Source organism: Jaculus jaculus, chromosome 7, assembly GCF_020740685.1.
Source record: "Jaculus jaculus isolate mJacJac1 chromosome 7, mJacJac1.mat.Y.cur, whole genome shotgun sequence".
NCBI classification, from domain to species: Eukaryota; Metazoa; Chordata; class Mammalia; order Rodentia; family Dipodidae; genus Jaculus; species Jaculus jaculus.
Genome location: NC_059108.1, coordinates 25,422,518 through 25,442,145, shown reverse-complemented (window position 1 = coordinate 25,442,145; position 19,628 = coordinate 25,422,518). Strand labels below are relative to the sequence as shown.

The window sequence follows — 19,628 nt, the reverse complement described above, 5'->3', positions numbered from 1 at the left end:
TTATTAGAAACAGAGGGAGGGAGAGGGAGAGAGAGTGTGTGTTTGCCAGGGCCTCCAGCCACTGCAAACGAACTCCAGATACATGCACCCCCATGTGCATCTGTCTTATGTGGGATCTGGAGAATTGAACGGGGTCCTTAGGCTTCACAGACATGCTCCTTAACCACTAAGCCATCTCTCCAGCCCGCAAATGATTTTATTACAAACCAATGAAAGCAAAACTTCCATACAGAAAGGCAATGTAATGCTGATGTCTGCTAAGGTCACTGCGTCATGTGGCATTTGGATCCAGCTAAGAAGCTCAATTTTCTGTCCCTGTTTGGAAATATGTACAAAGTACTGTATCCCATGAAGTTTTCATGACACAAGCCCCCTACTCCACATGTTGACCCCTCAAGCTGTCTTCTTCAATTTAAAGGAAAGAAGAAATGCTATGTCAACTATCATTTTAGTGCAAACACTGCCTATTCTTTTGAGGACAAGAACATTCCTAGAATTTGGGGAAACACCATTTGTAGCATCTGATTTCTGGCCATTGAGTCTCTGATTGATAAAATCTGCACTTGTCTCACTAAGGCAGGCTTCACAGCCTGGAGGAACCCCTCCTGGGGTTCTAGGCACTTGCTTTTGATGGGAGGCTTTGTATTGGGCTCAGACTCTTCTCATTGGATTTTTTTTTTCTTTTGCATTTTTATTCATCTTATTTATGTACTTATTTATTTGAGAGAGAGAAAGGAACTCCAGGTGAATGTGCTATCATGAAGAGAGAGAAAATTGGTGCATCAGGGCCTCTAGCCACTGAAAATGAAATACAAATAGTTGCAGGCATGTACCATCTTGAGCATCTGGCTTTATGTGGGTAGTGGAGAATTGAACCTGGGTCCTTAGGCTTTACAGGCAAGGGCCTTAACTGCTAAGCCATCTCTCAAGCCTCCAAGTTTCATCACTTTCCATATCCTACTGTCCCTCTTAACCCAGGTCTCTGGTTTCACCTCTTTCCCAGTCACATTGAACCAGCCTACCATATTTTCCCTCCCTCCAGTGCTTGGCTTTCATCTCCCAGCACTCAGGAGAAAGCTCCTGAAACTTTCATCCAACTAAGCAAGAGTCCAACAGTCACAGACATTGATCATGTTATAGATGTTCCGCCTGTCACATTGAGAGCAGCGGAAAGTACCAAAGTAGACCACCTTTGGCTCCCTAATGGCCTTTAGGATACCCACAAGCTCAGCATAATGCTGGGCAAGTCTCTCAGGCTGGGGAATGCCTTGGTCATCATAGCTTTCGACAGGGAAAGGGTACAGCTCCACGCTTAGGTGCCTCAGCCCGGCAGTGTGGCAGAGCAGGTTGATCAGAGTAGACATGAAGATGAGGTTCCCATAGAAGTTGAACGTGGTGAGCTGGGAACACTGGCTCAGGGCAGGCAGGAAGGCACTGACCTGTAAGTCCCCAATGCAACAGTCCTCCAAGTTCAAGGTCACCAGAGTGGCTGAAATGCTTACTAACAGAACTCGGAAGGGCTCAGGATTTAAGTGGGTCATTTTGACACTTGTCAAATTCAGATGCACTAGCTGGCTGGTGCTCAGGTGCTCGGGGAGCCGGCTCCACTCTGATTCAGACAGGTGACAGTGAGTCACTGACAGGCTACTCAAAGGTGTCTTCAAGTTCCCAAGCAGCTGGTCGAAGTGGCCCTCCAGGAAGAGGACACTGCTTACGTGGAGTTTCTGGAGGCGATGCAACTTGAGGAACTGTGAGGCCAGCTGGGCAACAATGCACTGCTTGGTCTCCGCAGTGACTTCCTGCAATATGTAGCAGAGACAGAACTGGCGCAGGTTGCACACCTGGCCCAGGTAGGAGGCAAAGGGAAGCAGGGAGTACAGGCAGTGGGTGCTATGCACCCTCAGCTCCTGGATGTCGGCAGGGTCTAAGATTTCAAAGATGTACTTGTAGTTGTACAGGCTCAGTTCCCAAATATAAAGCTTCCTGCAGCATACCTGAAGCAAGCCCTTCCTCTCTTCCACCAGCTGGAAGAGGGTGGAGACAAACCCATCCAGGACTGGCTCTTTGAGGTTCAGGTCAATCACCACCCTCACGGGCTGATCCATGCCTGTCCCCGGATGAGCTGCCGCTGTCGGTTTCCCGCACGTGGCCTGTGGTAAGCTGCCGTCTTCCAAGGTTGCAGAACGCCAGTTCCACGAGGTCTGGCCCCCGCTCCGTAAATCCAGCCCTTCCAGTTTCCACCTCCTGGGGCGAACCTTCTGGGCCAACAGCATATCGAGCCCCTCCAGGGCAGCCTGTAAGATGTGCACGTAGGCTATCTTCCTCTTCATCAGGGCCCCCAGGGGGAGGCAGGGGAAAGGCCAGGCCTGCACCATGGCTTTCAGGATGTTAGTTCGAGTGCTTTTGAAGGCCTCCTCGAACAACGGTAGGAAGAGCATCGTGGGAAGGTCCTCCAGAGCGCTGATGGCCGCAGCCTCGCTCCTCAGCAGGCTGCGCTGGGCCACCTCGCGGAGCGTGGGCAGAGTCCTGAGGCTCATCCTGATGGACCTGCGGGAGAGAGGGTGAAGCCAGGAACACTGAAGATGGCAGGGTCTCCAAATCCCAGCTGGTCTAGGCAGCGACTCCAGGCTCCAGGACTCTCTCATTGGATTTTTGTCCCAGAGGTTCTTATCTGAGCTTGGGTGATTAAATACCCAGGAGTGTTTCTCTAGCTCTGGTGTGAATTGGGGATTTACATGCAATCTTCCCTGGCTTTCCTTTACCTAAGGTTCATTGGTAATCTTTCTCCACAATGAAGAGTCTGAAAACTTCAATACAGTGTGACAAGAACTTCCAGTGAGCTGTCTGAAAAGGCAAATGTGAATGGGCTTGTTAGAATGTCCTGCTCTGGATGGTTTCAACCCACTCTCTCCTCTGTGGCTCATTCTGTTTTGTCCTTTTCCTGTTCACTTCCAGGGCCAGTTCTGCTCAAAGCCCCAGGACCACCCAGGTGTGTTCCATGCCAAGAGCAGATGGCCAGAGCTGGGCTGTGGAAGTGCCCATCCTCACCAGCTATGTGCACGGGAGTCGGATCTGTTATTTTCTTGAGTAGGAAGACGGACAAACTTTTGGCACTTTGTGTCTTTTGAAGCCCTGTATGGAGTACTAGTTTGCTCATTGATGGGAGATACCAGACTTGCAGAAAAAGACATCCCCAGACTGAAGATCCCTAAGAGATATTGCGACAAACACAATGAGTTGACAAGTGTCAATCGTGGCTGAAAGACATGGGACCACGTGTCTGTCTTGAACAGTGTTATAACTGTTACACAACATCCAGAGACTTTTCTCCAAGCCAAATCTCTCTAAAGAGTCTAAGACAATTTTCAAAGAAAACACGGAGCATCCTGGAGTTATCTTTCTCCTTGTGATAGAGCTAGCCCATGCCTGTCTAGTATCTCTGCCCAAGAATATTAATTTCTGTCTTAGAAGGAATAAAATGAAAAGGTCTGGGTTTTTCTTAAAATTGCCAAATTGGTCATGAGGACCACTTTCAGGCTGGTGCCTAAAATCACATTGCTAGTCTTCAAGCATGTTTTTCTGGGCAAGATTTTATTGAATTTGCCTTTCTCCAAAATGTCCTGGCCCCACTTAGAAGGGAGTGAGTTGGGAACTCCCTAACTCTTAAGTACATTTATGTCAATAGAAACGGTTCTGTACCTTATCTCTTAAGGGACACTGTTGGTAGCAAGATGGCCTAACTCTCAACAGATACTATTCTTACCCAAAATGCAGGATTCTTAAAGCAGGATTTCTGAACCAAGGTTCCCCCTTACGTAGCATCATGCATGCCATCGATGGTGGCTGTTGGCATGCTGTTTAACGGTGAAGTAATGACGGTCACAAATAACTTGAAGGTTATCTCAGGTGACATGGGAAGTACAAAAACGGGATTCTCCCTGATTTCCTAGGGCATCCAGAAGTCTAAGCAGCATGGAATTTACAAAGTTGGGTAACCTAGCAAAAGACTCATCCAAGCGAAGACTTCAGTGCTTAGATTCTAATTCCAACCTCAACTATCAGCCCTGTAGCAGTTCACTTGTTGCTGGGACAACACCCAACCAGAAGCAGCTTATAAGAGAAAATGGCTTATTTCAAGCTTTCCGTTTCAAGGACTACCTTCCTCATGGTGGAGGAAACTGGCTCACTTCATCACACATCCCCAGCAGAGAGGGGAGACCAGCGTGCCCGAGCCGGCTCTCCACACAAACTAGGCTAGTCCACCCCAAGGCTGTCCCCTGGCTTCAGGCTGGAGAACCTGAGAATCCCATAGCTGCTCAGTTCGTGGACTGAACACCTTGCCAGACCCCAATCTAGTGTCAAAAATCTGGAGAATTTCTGGTCTTCACCAAATAATGGAAGGCTGAAGTTGAACAATGGAAGCAAGAGGATAGATGGACTTGCACAGGAAGAGGACAAGGCAGGCAGGTAGCCAAAAACATGGCCTTTTCCTGGGATCTCTTCCTAGGGTATGGTAGACTCATCCTTCAAGTTGCTGGTGGGAACTTTTGGCACTATCAGAGCCCAAGTGGATGACAATACGAAATGCTGAGACCCTTAGCCATGCAGCTCCTATTTGGGGACATTGAATAAAGCAGAAATAGTGGCTGACTCACGAAACTTGACTCCCATTCAAGGTCCCATGATCCTTTATTCTTCACCCTTTGGTAAGTCAGGAAGGACTTCTTAGGGCTCACAGTTTGAATGGTATGCTCATTATAGTGGGGAAGGCGTGACGATGGCCAGGACCTCTCACCTCACCCCTGTACATTCACCATGAGGAGGACTGCATTCCTGAATCTACTACTCCTTCCTGGGCATGGCTTATGTCTTCGATGGAGGAAGGTGGAGATTATAACTAGTTTGGCATGGTGGTGCACACCTGTAATTTCAGCACTAGCTAGAGTTTGAGGCCAGCCTTAGCTATATAACAAGATCTTGTCTCAAAGAAAAAATAAACACAAAGCCTACTTATAATAAAGTGTTGAGAAATTAGAACACTTTCCAGACTCTTAGGCCACCCATTTAAGTACACAAGATGGAAAAAGAAATGAGGCACAACAATTGGCTACACTAAGATATCAGGAGGACATGTGTACATCTAAGGACCCTTGCAGGAGGTCCTAGTGGCTCCTTTCCTGAGAATTCCCCAAGGACATTCCCCTCTTTCCACCTTGGATTTCCTTTAAAGCAATACCTTGATCCTGGCCTCTTGCTGTGACTAGAATGTTCCAACCTGGATAAGCACATCTCCAGTCATCTATAGACACCTCCCTTCTGGTCCTCAGTGCTGTCCATGAACACTGACCCCTGTGTTCCTCCAGGGCAGCTTTGGAGGATGACTGGAAAGTAGGTTCTCCTTCCAAGGTCAGCCTGTTGTGGCCTCATGCTTGCTGCTGGACAAGTGGCCTGTCCATATCCCTCTGGCCACTCTCACATTCCTGGTTGGTCAGATGGTCACTAATCTTGACTATTTCTGTGGACGCAGGTTGGTGTTAAGCATTCATTCCCATCATCTGCCTGGCCTTCTCTCTGGAGTCCTATTTGGTCTTATTTGTTCCCTGGTCTGCACAAAATGTTGGGCTGATAAACGTCAAGCTTATGGCTGGTTTATCCAAGAAGCATTCCTACTGTTTGAAAGTCAAAATACAAATATGAATTTACTAAAACAAACCCACTAGAAGAAAAGGTTGGAGTGACGCTCTGCAATCATTTCTTCTATTTCCTGGTCCTAGCATTTATGCTTCAGAAGCCCTAAAGGCCTGGCTGGACTCAGTCCTTCATTGAAAGCAAATTGTAAATTGGGGATTACACGTGAGCCTGACCCTTGGCTGAAGAAAAGTGATAGATCTTTCCCTTCTTTGGTGATATAATCTGAGGAAGTTTGTCATCTGTGGGTGAACCCCCAAATCCTTTCTACCTTAGACTCAGGTCTGTTTCCTCAACAGGGTCTAGAAGCTTCCCTGTATTCTCTCACAGCTCCAAGCCTGGCTGTTATCCCTACAGCCTCTTAGCTAATGCTTACTTACTTACACTTGTTGTCTGGTGGTCTCTGTTAAGCCAACCTAGAATTACAGTAAAGCTAAGGGAACCTGAAAGCTGTTGGAACCTTTGGCTGATAATACAAATGAAAGATTCCACAGGTATGCACCTTCTGCATGTGGCTATTGGATTAGCCTGGTTCCCTCACAGGGAGTAGCTGTTGGCCTTGGAGTACGGGAATACCTTTTCTCTGAGCACATGGTTGGCTAGCAAATTTTTGGTTAAGCCATTTTCGTATGTGATGTTCAAAAAGGCTAGAGAAAGACTTCCGGGTACGTCACCCTGAGTGATGGTCAGGGTCTATAGTGACCTTGTGGCGACACTCTGCATCCTCTGTGCCACTAACATTCCATGAGCTTCAGAAATACAAAACTGACAGGCTCCCCTTGCTACCTGCTCTACTGAAGTCATCACTGACTGACCTTGGAGTGCTCACCTGCTGCTGAGAATTGCTCATAGGACCTTCTGCCTTTTAGGCTAAGGGAGTAAGGGTCTTGGATTTTGAGCTGGGCATCAGAAGGATAGGCGGCATCCTCTAAAATGACTACTGTTCTACATTTGTGGGAAATGATGACTCTATCTTCCTAAGACCTTCTGAACTTCTCAGTCTGAAATGTACCATTGGTCTGCAACAAGAGAAGCAATGCTCAGTGTAGACAGAAGTTTGGACAGGTGAGATAAGCAGAGAAATGGTCTCTACAAGGTTCAAGTTGAATACAGGAGCTTTGAAGGGGGGCGGTTGATGAGATAGCCAGTTGGTGGTATGAGGTGGGATGTTTGGATAACAACCTCTATGCCCTTTGTTCTTGAACATGATGCAATTCACTTATAACCAGCAGCAGGCTGGTTGTCTCTGCTCAATCCTGAGCCCCATCATCAGTCACTGAGGCCACCATTCTTAGGCTCTTATATTTCTGTCGGTGGTGCCCCACCCATCTTTAGAAATGTCTCCTAGAAATGTCCATTCCTAAAGGCTTTCTTTCATCCTTAGCTCCTCAGAGGAAAGCTTCGCGTGTCTCCTTATTGAGGGTGACAAGACTATGTGTCAGGGTGGCATGGTTACATGGCTGGAGGTCAGCTCTTTCTAGGAAAGGTTAATTGTGACTAGAATTCTTGAGACTTCCTTTCATGACCTGTTAAAGAGTCTACACTGAGCCGGGCTTCTAGCCACTGCATTCGAACTCCAGATGCATGTGCCACCTTGAGCATATTCGTGACCTTTTGTGTCTGGCTTTTGTAGGTACTGGGGATCAAGCCTAGGTCCTTGGTCTTAGCAGGCAAGCTCCTTAACCACTAAGCCATCTCTCCAGCCCGGCCCAAATGTTTTTGATAAAGCTGGCAAGAGTTGTTTTCACTCTTCTTATAAAATGTATTTTGTTTGAGAGAATGGGCATGCCAGGTCCTTCAGCCACTGTAAACAAAGTCCAAATGCGTGCACCACCATGTGCATCTGGACTACATGGGTCCTAAGGGATGGCTTTGCAAGCAAGCATTTTAACTGCTAAGCAATCACTCCAGCCCTGTTTTCACTTTTCTATGCAGGAAGTTGGCCATACAACAATTATATTATAATGGAGCTAGACTTTAATATCCATATTCAGATCCAAAAGATTGGCACTGAAGTGAAGGAGATATGAAGTGACACAGAAAAGTAGCCAGTAACAAAAAAAATTATCAGATTTTTATATTAAATATATTAATCCATTCTAAATAAACTAAACCAAAACTGGAAATTACATAAGGCAATAACTTACAAGGATTCCACCCACAGATCTATTTTATTCCATCTGCAGGGAAAGCCCAGATGTCAGTCCTCTAGTGGAATCAACATGAACAGCATGGTAGCCATTGCTCAGCCCTAAAGCAATAGCTCCCCAAATATCACACACTGCAGAGGGGAGCTGACTTCCCCTTTTACCCAAAGCCCACTCACCTCCTGGTTTTCTGGTCCTTCTTACAATCCGGCTGGAAAGATGGGGACCTAGAGGACTTGGGAGGGTGTCAGTCCTTAGGTGACACATCCCCCACCTGTCAGTACATCTAGAGGGGCTGGCTCAATTTAGAATGGGATAGAAGCCCAAGAGAAGGGCCAGAGTTAAAAATTGTGTCTTCTCTGAGTTATGTGCTAGGTGCCTGGGGAACTTTCTGCAGCCACAGGTGCTGGTGCGATTGTGCAGTGAGTAAATCCAAGCAGCTCCTCTGCAGGTATCTCTGTAAGAACAGAGAATCTTGAGATGCACTGGGTGAAGTCTTAGGTCATGTGCCATTTATGCTAGGTATACTAGATGGCATCTGAAACTCCTTTACATGTGAAAAAACGAACTTTGCCCAAGGCCTAAGAAAGGGGAGTGCTGGGCAGGGCGCTTTGTCAGGTGGTGAATGCCACCCACCAGATCCCCAAGTCCTTTTACTCCCAGACTCAATACTGTCAGGGACAACTGTATTTAGGCCTCAACACAGCCTATGAAAACAAATAGCACAGAGATAGATGAGCCCTCAGAAGAGTGAAAAAGGAAGACTGAGATCCCCAGGCTTCACGTGGGCACTCACTGGTTCATTCTGAGGTCCAGCACCTTCCAGGTAGTGGTGAGTTATGGATATGTGGCCAGGAATGAGCAGACAAAATTGCAATCTGAGCTCTGCACTACAATTGTGAGGTATTTCATCGCTTTCTCCACCTACTTCCATTATCAGAAGTCCTGTCTGGCACTTTTTTTTTTTTTTACAACATTTGATTCTAATCTGCAAACAAAGCTGGTTGTGGTGGTCCACACCTTTAATCCCAACACTTAGGAGTCAGAGGTAGGAGGTTTGCCATCAGTTCAAGGCCATCCTGACAATACAGAGTGAATTACAGGACAGCCTGGGCAAGAGTGAGACCCTACCTCGAAAAATAAAATAAAAACAAAAATGTCCAAATGTTGACAGACTACCAAATTACTCACTGATATACACTGAAGTGGAAAGTGTGCAGAAAGAATGTTTCTCTGTATACACAGACAGACAGACAGAGAAAGAGAAATTGGGGCAGCCTGGTGTATCACAGAGGTTTCCTGGCCTGTATGAGGTGACCAGAGCCTCCATTCCATACGTTACTGAGGCATGAGCCTACATTGCTCAAGAAACAAAGTGAGAACATCCTTCTCTCTCTACAGTCCAAGAGCAAGTGAGTCCGTTGTCGCCTTTGGACTGTGGCTTCCTGGCAACCAAAGTTCCAGGTTCTGTTGGCCATTCATTGTCAATGATGTGAGGTCACTTCTTGGTCTCCTGTGACCTGGTTCTCTTCCTTCATCATGAACTTCCCAATGAATCCCACAGCTCAACACTCTCTGCCCAGGGAAAATTGGACACAGTTACAGCAATACGCTCCACCCCACTGCCTGGGAAGTCTGGTTCTTTCAACACCTCAGCTTGGAAGAGGTATAGCAGGGTCACGATCCATACCCTCTTTCACACTAAAGTTTCACCCCAGATAATTCCTTCTGCCTCTCAGGTTCTCTTCAGTTTCCCACTTGTTCCCTGGAGATCATTATATCTTCTAATTTCTAGTATGTGATTAAGTATAAAGGCCTACATATGCTTGTGTTTCCTGGGAAATCCCAGGGCTGGCATCACCTGATGCAAACCAGCAAATATGTACACAGTCATAAGCATTTGCTCACATGGGCAAAGAGGTAACCCACCCTCAGGTCCCCATGAGCCAGTGTGGGAAGGGTTAGTCTTAGTTGAACATAAGTTTCCTTCCCACTAGTGAAGGTCAGATGGGGGTTAGGTTCAGGTGTGAAATGTCAGCACACAGTATGGTTCCTTTTCATTTTCCCTTTCCCTTCGAGGAGTACCATTGCTTTCTACATTCCTCTATCCATTCTTGTTTTTTATTATTTTTTTTATTTTTTGTTTTTGATAGAAAAGAGAAGAGAATTGGTGTGCCATGGCCTCCAGCCACTGCAATCAAACTCCAGACACGTGTGCCCACTTGTGTGCATGTGCGACCCTGTGTGCTTGTGTTGCCTTGAGTGTCTAGTTTATGTGGGATCTGGAGAGTCAAACATTAGAACTGTAGGATTCACAGCAAGCACCTTAAGTGCTAAGCCATCTCTCCAGCCTCTTTTTCTTTTGAATTCCACACCCATAGCAGTATGACTTACATCTTCCAGAGAGCACTGCCAGATATCCAGCTGACAGAGGGCTAATATCTAGAATATGCAAAGAACTCACAAAACTAAGCAGTAAAGCAGTCTGTGTACCTACTCAAGAAATAGGGCAGGGAACTGAACAAATAGTTCTCAAAGGAAGAAATATGAATGGCCAATAAACACCTAAAAACTGTTTAACATCATTAGTCATCAGGAAAATGCAAGTGAAAACAACTATGTGATTTCATCTCACTCTTGTCAGAATGGCTATGGTCAAGAATCAATTGATAACAAGGGCTTCCAAAGGAGAGGACAGAGGAAACTTCATCCACTGTTCATCCCTAATGATTCCCATAGTGGCTGCTCAAGCTTGCACTCCTACGATCTACAAAGATCAATGATATGCTCTACCAATTGATCCAACTATACCACCCTGAGCATGTACCTTAAAGACACTTTACTGTACACTTATTTGCTCAACGATGTTCTTGCTCTATTCACAATATCTAGGAAATGGAATCCACTCACACACCCATTAGCTGATGAATGGATAATGAAGCTGAGGTCCATAGGAACAATGGAATTATACTCAGTGGTAAGGCATTAGCGAATTAAGAAATTTGCAGGGAATGGATGAACATCAGAAAAATCAGACCAAGTGAGGTTATGCAGGCTCAGAAAAGCAAATGCTGCCTGTTCTCTTTCATATCCCAATCCTAATATGAATGGTGTGATTTGTTTATAGGTTGTACTAAGCATCAGTAGCAATGGCAAGGAAGCTAGAATGAGACTGGAGTGGGGGGAAGCAGGGAAAGATGCAAAGAGAGGATTTTTGACAAGACAGGTAGACAGAATACTGGGCCTGGTGTACAAAGGGGTGAAGCCCAGGCCTTTGAGTATGCAGGGTAATCTGTTTACCCCTGACTTCTATCTCCAGTGCCAGCCCCTAGCAGTCTTGATATTAAAATCCAGTTTGAGAGTCTGAAGAGATGGCTTAGCGGTTAAGCGCTTGCCTGTGAAACTTAAGGACCCTTGTTTGAGGCTCAATTCCCCAGGCCCCACATTAGCCAGATGCACAAGGGGATGCATGTGTCTGGAGTTTGTTTGCAGTGGCTGGAGGCCCCCTCATGCTCATTCTCATTCTCTCTCTCTAATGTAGCCTCCAATCTATATAGTGATTTATTTCTTTCATAGAAAACCATAAAGCACAATTAAAAATGTTATTATTTCTTGGGCTAGAGAGAAGGCTTAGTGGTTAAGGCACTTGCCTGCAAAGCCAAAGGACCTAGGATCAATTCCCCAGGACCCACGTGAGCCAGCTGCACAAGGTGACACATGCATCTGGAGTTTATTTGTAGTGGCTGGCTGGTGGAGGTCCTGGCAGAGGTCCTGGCACGACTATTCTCTCTCTCTCTCATATCTCCCTATCTGTCAAATAACATTTTTAATTTTTTCTTTATTTCTTTTATTTTGAATTTATTTTAAAAATTTTTTTTTATTAACAACTTCCATGATTATAAAAAATACCCCATTATGATACCCTCCCTTCCCCCCACTTACCCCTTTGAAATTCCACTCTCCATCATACCCCCTTGCCATCTCAATCAGTCTCTTTTACTTTTGATGTCTTGATCTTTTCTTCCTCTTATGATGGTCTTATGCAGGTAGTGTCAGGCACTGTGAGGCCAGGGATATCCAGGCCATTTTGTGTCTGGAGGAAGCATGTTGTATGGAGTCCTGCCCTTCCTTTGGCTCTTACATTCTTTCCGTCACCTCTTCCACATTAGACCCTGAGCCTTGGAAGGTGTAATACAGATATTGCACAGATGAGCACTGCGGTCATTTCTTTCCATCACCATGATACCTTCTGAGTCATCCCAAGGTCACTGCCATCTGAAAAGAGAAGATTCTTTACCAAAAGTGAGACTAGCATTAATATAAGGGTGTGAACATTAAGAGAAGTGCTTACTGGGCAGTTTGATAAGCATAATATATACATTTGGCCAGACAGCAGCAGACATTACACCCTTAGGGCTCATGACTACCCCTGTTTTAAGTTTTCAGTAACAGGGATGTATTCACTTCCCATGGTGTGGGCTTCCATCCAATAAGAGGACAGTTGGTTTCCCCCATGACAGATGTGCCACTATTGCACCCATTGGCTCATTTGGCCTGGATGGCCAATTATAAAGCTTGCAGTGTCCACTGATAAGTATCTTCACTAGTGATTTCTCTTTCTCCCATTGAATTGCATGCAGAATGGCTTCTTCCAGCTTTCTGTCAGGTGGTCTACATGGAGGAGGTTATCAGCTCAGATCCAGCAAGATTTCTCAGTGGCCTTGCAGCCCAAGTATATGGAGTCTTCAGCAATAGGGTCTTACCATCTATTTCTGGTGGGAAACCAAGGGCCTTGGCAATGGCCTACAATGTTTTGGGGGCCTCGGGAATCTCCCTGGCCAACAACTCACTGGAAGATATTCCATCCCTGGCACTGAAAATTTTCTAGCAACAATATACGTCTCCTGAGTGTTCCATTTCTTTATTTCTTGAGTGGAGTATATACACAGAATTACATTTCAGTAAGAAGGGTGCAGACATGTCACCCAAATGAGTGAACTTTGAGAAGCATATTCTAATCTTTGATGCTCCTGATAGCCTTTCTAAATATGTCAACTGCTGGAAGAAATTTGTTTCTGATGTAACATGGCCGTACATATGATCTTGGTCTTTTGTTTAACATTTATTCTGTTAAGTGAACATATCACTCTCATCGTAAACTGCCTCCCTATTTTTGCCCACTAATTCCTCATTGAGCTGAAAATTACCATGTGAGAAGTAGTAGTCAGGTGCCAACCTTTTATCGCCATTACTGCAAGCAGCTGTCCACTCAGACCTGAAACAAAACCTTGCCTCCCATCAACATCTTTTAGTCAGTGTTTTCTCAGAGTAACAAGAACATAACTGCAATACTGTTCTTATCAGCATAACGTTTAAACAATTCCAGTGTCTTGGGTATTGTTGCAATGAGAAAGAGCTCTGATTCCTAAAAGGAGCATATATCCTTGGGAAACTATTGAGTGGCAGGGGGGGAAATGGTGTTGATTTTTAAAGGGAAGTGGAGCATGCTAGAAAGAATAGGAATAAAGGGATCACCCTCCTTTGATTCTCTTCTCACTCCATTGATCTGACCAGGCATTGAAGATGGGTCTTGGCATTTGCTGCATGAAGCACTCACCCAATGGACCAGCCCCAGTGCCTTCCTTCCCCAGTTGAAAGTCTCACTCCTAGACACTGGAAACCAGTGCATCGTCAAGCAAGTCCTTCTTGCTGTCTCTCCTCATTAGACTCATCCAGGTACTTCTCATGATCAATGGGATGCATTTTCATTCCACTCAAGGTCTCAGCTTCACCTAGGAGGTTCTTGGAGGTCTGCCAGTCCACCTTCTCCAAAGAGTGAAAGAGGTGGATCAAAACTTTCAGGCCCTCCCAACTTAGAATGAGTTCAAACTCTGTCGGTCAATGTAATGAGGATCTCTCTCAAAATGAAAGATAGAAAAAGGGTTGGAGATGTAGCTTTGTGATAAAGTGCTTATGTAACTTGCACAAAGCCCTAGGTTCAATCCTGAGTACCACAAAGTATATACATGCATACAAATATACCTACATATATATGAACATGCCTGCATGCACATGTGCACACACACCAGTTCCCCCTTACACCAACACAAGTTGCAGTGTTTCCAAGGACCTCTGTCACTAGGATAAATTTCCCTTCCCATTTTTCAACATGGTTTCATATTCTCTTCTTTGATTTATCATCCTCCCTGTGGTATCCAAAGATCACCATGTCCACCACAATACTGCGTCCCATTCTAGGCAAAAACCAGTCTCCTGTGGAGCCAGGTCTTGTACTTTGCCTATCTTCTCAACTCTCATGGGAAAAAAACAACTGAGATTATTTTTCCTCCTGTCTTTCTGAAACATTCCCATGGGGACAATGACTGTTGCACATTGTGGTGGTTTGATTTAGGTGTCCTGGATGCTAGGTTCCCCAGCTGATGGCAATTGGGTATTAACACTTCCTGGAGGAAGTGTTTTGTTGGGGGCAGGCTTGTGGGTGTTAAAGCCAGTTTCCCCATGCCAGTGTTTGGCATACTCTCCTGTTGCAATGGTCCACCTTATGTGGACCAGGGGGTGATGTCCACCCTCTAGTCATGCCATCGTTTTCCCCTGCCATCATGGAGCTTCCCCTCGAGTCTGTAAGCCAAAATAAACCTCTTTTTCCCACAAGCCGCTCTTGGTTGGGTGATTTCTATCAGCAATGAGAACTGGGCTGCAATAGTAAAGTGTTATTGAGAAGTGGAATTGCTGCTAGACAACTGACTATGTGGTTTTGGCCTTTTGGAGCTGATTCTCAAGAGGAATGTGGAAGGACTTGAAACCTTGGCCTAAGAGATGCTTTGCAGTACTGTAAGTACAGCTCTATGGACCATTCTGGTCAGAGTTGAAAGACCGGAAGGCAGTAAGAACTATGGACTGTGAGGTTTGGCTTATGAAGGTGAGAAGGAGCTTTGCTTGGACTGGGCTAGCAGTTTGTGTGAGAAGCTTGCTCTTATGTCCATGCCCTGAGAAGTTGTGCAGAGCTGCTTTGCATAGAAATGAACTGGCGTGAGCAGAGGGATATGGCACAGAAAAAAATGAAATCTTTGGGTGAACTGCTGCCTGTTCAGCTGCAATTGAGAGATCACAACCTTTGAGACTGGGACAGCTGACCTGTACTGGGATAACAAAAGAATGTAGACTCTTTTGAAGGGGATTCAGTGCTCAAGGAGTGTCCTGTTCTTCAAAGTCTGCTTTATTCCCCCCTGGATCAACAAATTGGCCCCCTACGTAAGAAATGCTGGAAAACAGCGTTATTGAGTTTGCAACACAGTCTTGTGTTTTGGAAATGGCCTTGGGCAGTGTGAAGCAGGTTTGCTGATTGTCTGCATGGAGACCCCGCAGGGCCATGAGGATGAACCACGGATAGCAGTGGAGACCCAGTGGAGACACTGGGACCACGAGATGGCTGCTAAGGAAAGCTGCCAGCCCAGGTGAAGTTTTCCAGGACTGTGAGTAGCCTGTCTGGAGGGGTGGAATTAGAATGCCAGAGACTTGTTGCTGGTTATTATTATTGGACTTGGAGATTTGTCACTGGCTAGAGTTGTTGGACTTGGAGTTACAGTTTGATGTTTGCCCTGGTTGTTTTAAATCTTGTATTGGTTGAGTATTTCTTTGCTATGCCCAGTGCCATCTTTTGCAGTGTGAATGTTTATTCTGAGTCATTATGGGGTTTGGAGGGATATTTTTTGGAATTATGGCTCAGTTAAAGATCTTGGACTATGGGGATGTTTGATCATTGGAACTGATTTTTAAAAATGGGGACTTTTAAAGTTGGATGAATGCATTGCATTTTACATCATGGATGGTTATCAGTTTATGGGGGCCAGGGGCAGAATGTGGTGGTTTGAGTCAGGTGTCCCCCATAGATTCAGGTGTTCTGGAGGCTAGGTTCCAAAGCTGATGGCAACTGGAAATTAATGCTTCCTGGAGGGAGTGTATTGTTGGGGGTAGGCTTATGGTTGGTAAAGCTAGTTTCTGTATGCCAGTGTTTGGCATACTCTCCTGTTGCTATTGTTTACCTTATGTTGGCCAGGGGGTGATGTCCACCCTCTGGTCATGCCATCGTTTTCCCCTGCCATCATGGAGCTTCCCCTCAAGCCTGTAACCCTAAATAAACCTGTTTTTCCCACAAGCTGCTTTTTGTTAGGTGATTTCTATCAGCAATGCGAACTTGACTGCAACACACATGAAATATGATACAAAATTACCTATCAATAAATTTTTTTTTCTAGCTTTGCTTTGGTTCTTCTTTTGTAAATATTGTTAACAGTATTATGGTGGGGTTGTCCAGCCTTTATGCTGGTACACATGCATGTGTGCATACATACATCTCCCTGAAATTGGCTCAAGTGCACAATTTACAAGTATCTGTATAACCAGGATATAAGTTTCTCTTCCCATCTGACAGCAGGTCTCTTATTCTATCTGCTCATTTCTTGACTTCTTGTAATTTTCTTTTTTTAAAGTTTATTTATTTACAGGCATAGAGAGACAGAATGGACACACCAGGGCTTCTAGCTGCTTCCAATGAACTCCATATGCATACACCATCTTGTGTATCTAGCTTTACGTGGGTAGTGGGGAATCTAACCCAGGTTGTTGGGCTTTACAGACAAGTGCCTCAACTGCTGAGGCATCTCTCCAGCCCTGGTGCTTTTCTTATCTCAAGGCTACCCCATCCCCTGCAGTATCCCATGCCATTGCAGGCAAAGCCCAGCCTCCTGAACTTGTTCCTGATGGATAAAAGATACATCATATACACAAATTCACTTTGGTTTCCCCTGTGCATTATATTATGCAGTACAGAATATGTGCTCATACAGCACATTCCAATTTTGCTGGATGAAGCATGCATCCAACAGAATGGGATGAGAAGAGATAAATTGGCACTTCTTGTCTCCATTTCAGCAAGGCTCTAACAAGCTTCTATTATATAGGGGCATGTACTTATAAAACAGAATCTGGTTGTGGTGGTTGGAAGATAAATTCTTACACTCCATGAGTAAAACTTAACACTCCTGCTTCCATGTACCCTTTAGCAAGGCTGTAACAACCTACTCGGCTCAGCATGTACAGCATACATGTACAAAACGGAAGGTGTTCAATTTATAAAAGTGATTGCTATGGTGTATCAAGTATGCATCATGCACAAACTTATCTCAATAAATGGAAGAAGACACGATGATACACTATCCCGCTTCCATTGTCTCACTTTTATCCAGGCTCTACTGAGTTTCCCAGCAGCAGTGTATGTGTGAGTAGCTGTCCCATAGATTAGCACACATCCATGAGCTGAGTGATGGTAGCCTACCAAGTGATTGTGTATTCTGGATCTGAGTTCCTTTCCTGACTAATTTTGAACTGAAGAAATTATCAAATTATGAATTACTTTGTGAAGTGTTCCTTTTTTAAATATTTTACTAATTAGAGAGAGAGAGAGAGCAAGCGAGCCAGGCATGGTGGCACATGCCTTTAATCCCAGCCTTCAGGAGGCAGAGGTAGAAGGATCAATGAGAGTTTGAGGCCACCCTGAGACTACATAGTGGATTCCAGGACAGCCTAAGCTAGAGTGAGACCCTACCTCAAAAACAAGAGAGTGAAGGAGAGAATGGGTGTGCCAGTGCCTCTAGCCACTGCAAACAAACTCCACATGCATGCACAACCTTGTGCATCTGGCTTACATGGATACTGGGTAATTAAACCTGGGTCCTTAGCTTAGGCTTCAAAGGCATGTGCCTTAACCACTATCTCTCCAGCCCAGTGTTCCTTCTTATGGAAGTACTAACTTATCCCCATGCTAGAAACACAGGAGAGGCCCTGACCAGTTATATCTACTAGTTAGTAGAATTATGTAAACATAAGTTTTATAAGTGAAATGTTTCTCTAATCAAAGCATAATGTGTTCCAGAGCTAGTAAACTTCCCTAATTTTTTGATTGTCATTCAGATGTTTGTCTTGCTGTGGGCTTTCTCCTGGTTGTCCGAAATAGCCACTCTGCTCAATTAGTATAGAGGATATTTCACACAAATAATTAACCTTGCCAATGGTATAATTTTTTTCTTACCAAAATATGTATTATCTTATGATTTTTGATATTAATTGCCAGATATTTTAGCCTAGAAGTCATTTTTCTTCATCTGAAATTCAGCTGTTGCAAATTTTGTCTTTGTTCCTTTCTATAAGTGTTCCCCAAGCACACAGTGAACCCTTTGAATAGGGCTATTATTGTTTCAAGAGCATGTTCAAGGCACTCATAGCCTCCAATAAGCCTCTAGGCTTTAAACAAACCCAATGAAAGACTAAGCGAAATGGCAAGGCACATTGGAAATGCAGTACTGGACCCACTCACTCTTCTTGGTACACCCTGGTGAACGAAAGCCAGTCTTAACACAAGAATTCCTTGACTCACAGCTTAAAAGAACCTCTTCTTTCTGTTCCCCAAGACTTTAGAAAATACAAAAGAATATTTTGAGCCAGGCATTGTGGCGCATGCATGCCTTGAATCCCAGCACTTCAAAGGCAGAGGCAGGAGGATCACTATGAGTTCAAAGCCATCCTGAGACTACATAGTGAATTCCAGGTCAGCCTGGCATAGAGCAAGACCCTACCTCGAAAAACCAAAAAATAGTATGTATTTTGTAGAGGTGAATAGGAAAGTTTTAATGACACAAAGATAAACACTAAATAAAAGTATTATGCTGCTGGGTGTGGTGGTGCATGCCTTTAATCCCAGCATTTGGGAGGCAGAGGTAGAATTGCCATGAGTTCAAGACCACCCTGAGACTACATAGTGAATTCCAGGTCAGCCTAAGCTAGAGCAAGACCCTACCTCAGAAAACTAAAAAAAAAAAAAAAGTATTATGCTTGGGCTGGAGAGATGGCTTAGTGATTAAGGTGCTTGCCTGCAAAGACAAAAGACCCAGGTTCAATTCTCCAGGACCCACGTAAGCCAGATGCATAAGGTGGTACATGTGTCTGGAGTTCATTTTCAGTGGCTGGAGGCCCTGGTGCACATATTCTATCAAATAATTTTTTAAGTATTATGCTTGATACATTAAACTGTTATGCACTCAGATATCATAAAATTAAAAGGCTAGCCAAGATATTCACCACATTCTCAGAAGATAATGAATATGCAGAATATTTATTTTATTTTGAGAGAAGGGGGAAATTTTTATCAATAAGAAATAAGATAAGCAACCTTAGAGGAAAAGTGTTAAGTATTTCACAGAGAAAAAAAACGTGTGGCTAATTAACATATGACAAGGTATCCAACAAAAGTAAAAATGAGAGAAAAATCAAACCACAAGATAACGCTTAAATCAATTAAATTGGCAATACAAGAATTGATGAGAATACACACCTATGTAAACTGGTTTAAGCCCACTGAAAACAGTACAGCATTATCTAGTAAACCTGACAACCCGAGAATTCTGTGTTCCCTAGAGAAACATGAAACACACACAGATATGTGTATAGAAACATTTTGATTTGCACCAACAAAGGAGTCGTTCCAAATGTTCCAAATGTTCAACTCACATCTCCCTACAAGGAAATACTGTGGAGCTATAAACTGAAGATTCCCACTTCAGTCTCCTTAAAAATAATGTACTTTCATAAGGTTCAGCCCTTTCCTTCATAGCCAGAGTAATTTTCGTATCTTGCTATTTCTCATTCTCCTTAAACACTCAGCTCTGACCAAAATCTTTTTTTGTGTGTGTGGTGAGGTGGGGGTGGAGTTAGGATCTC

General features: G+C 44.5%; 1 protein-coding gene across 1 annotated transcript; it reads right to left on the bottom strand.

Annotated features, from left to right (window-relative positions):
- Positions 1 to 1,097: 1,097 nt before the first annotated feature.
- On the bottom strand, positions 1,098 to 2,537 carry LOC101600836 (PRAME family member 12-like). Its single transcript, XM_045155539.1, has one exon. It carries the CDS (start codon positions 2,535 to 2,537, stop codon positions 1,098 to 1,100), a length of 1,440 nt encoding a protein of 479 aa, XP_045011474.1.
- Between the last annotated feature and the right edge of the window lie 17,091 nt (positions 2,538 to 19,628).

Coding starts and splice junctions, on each gene's coding strand:
- LOC101600836 (XM_045155539.1), bottom strand. CDS start 2,537: ATGAGCCTCAGGACTCTGCCCACGCTCCGCGAGGTGGCCCAGCGCAGC.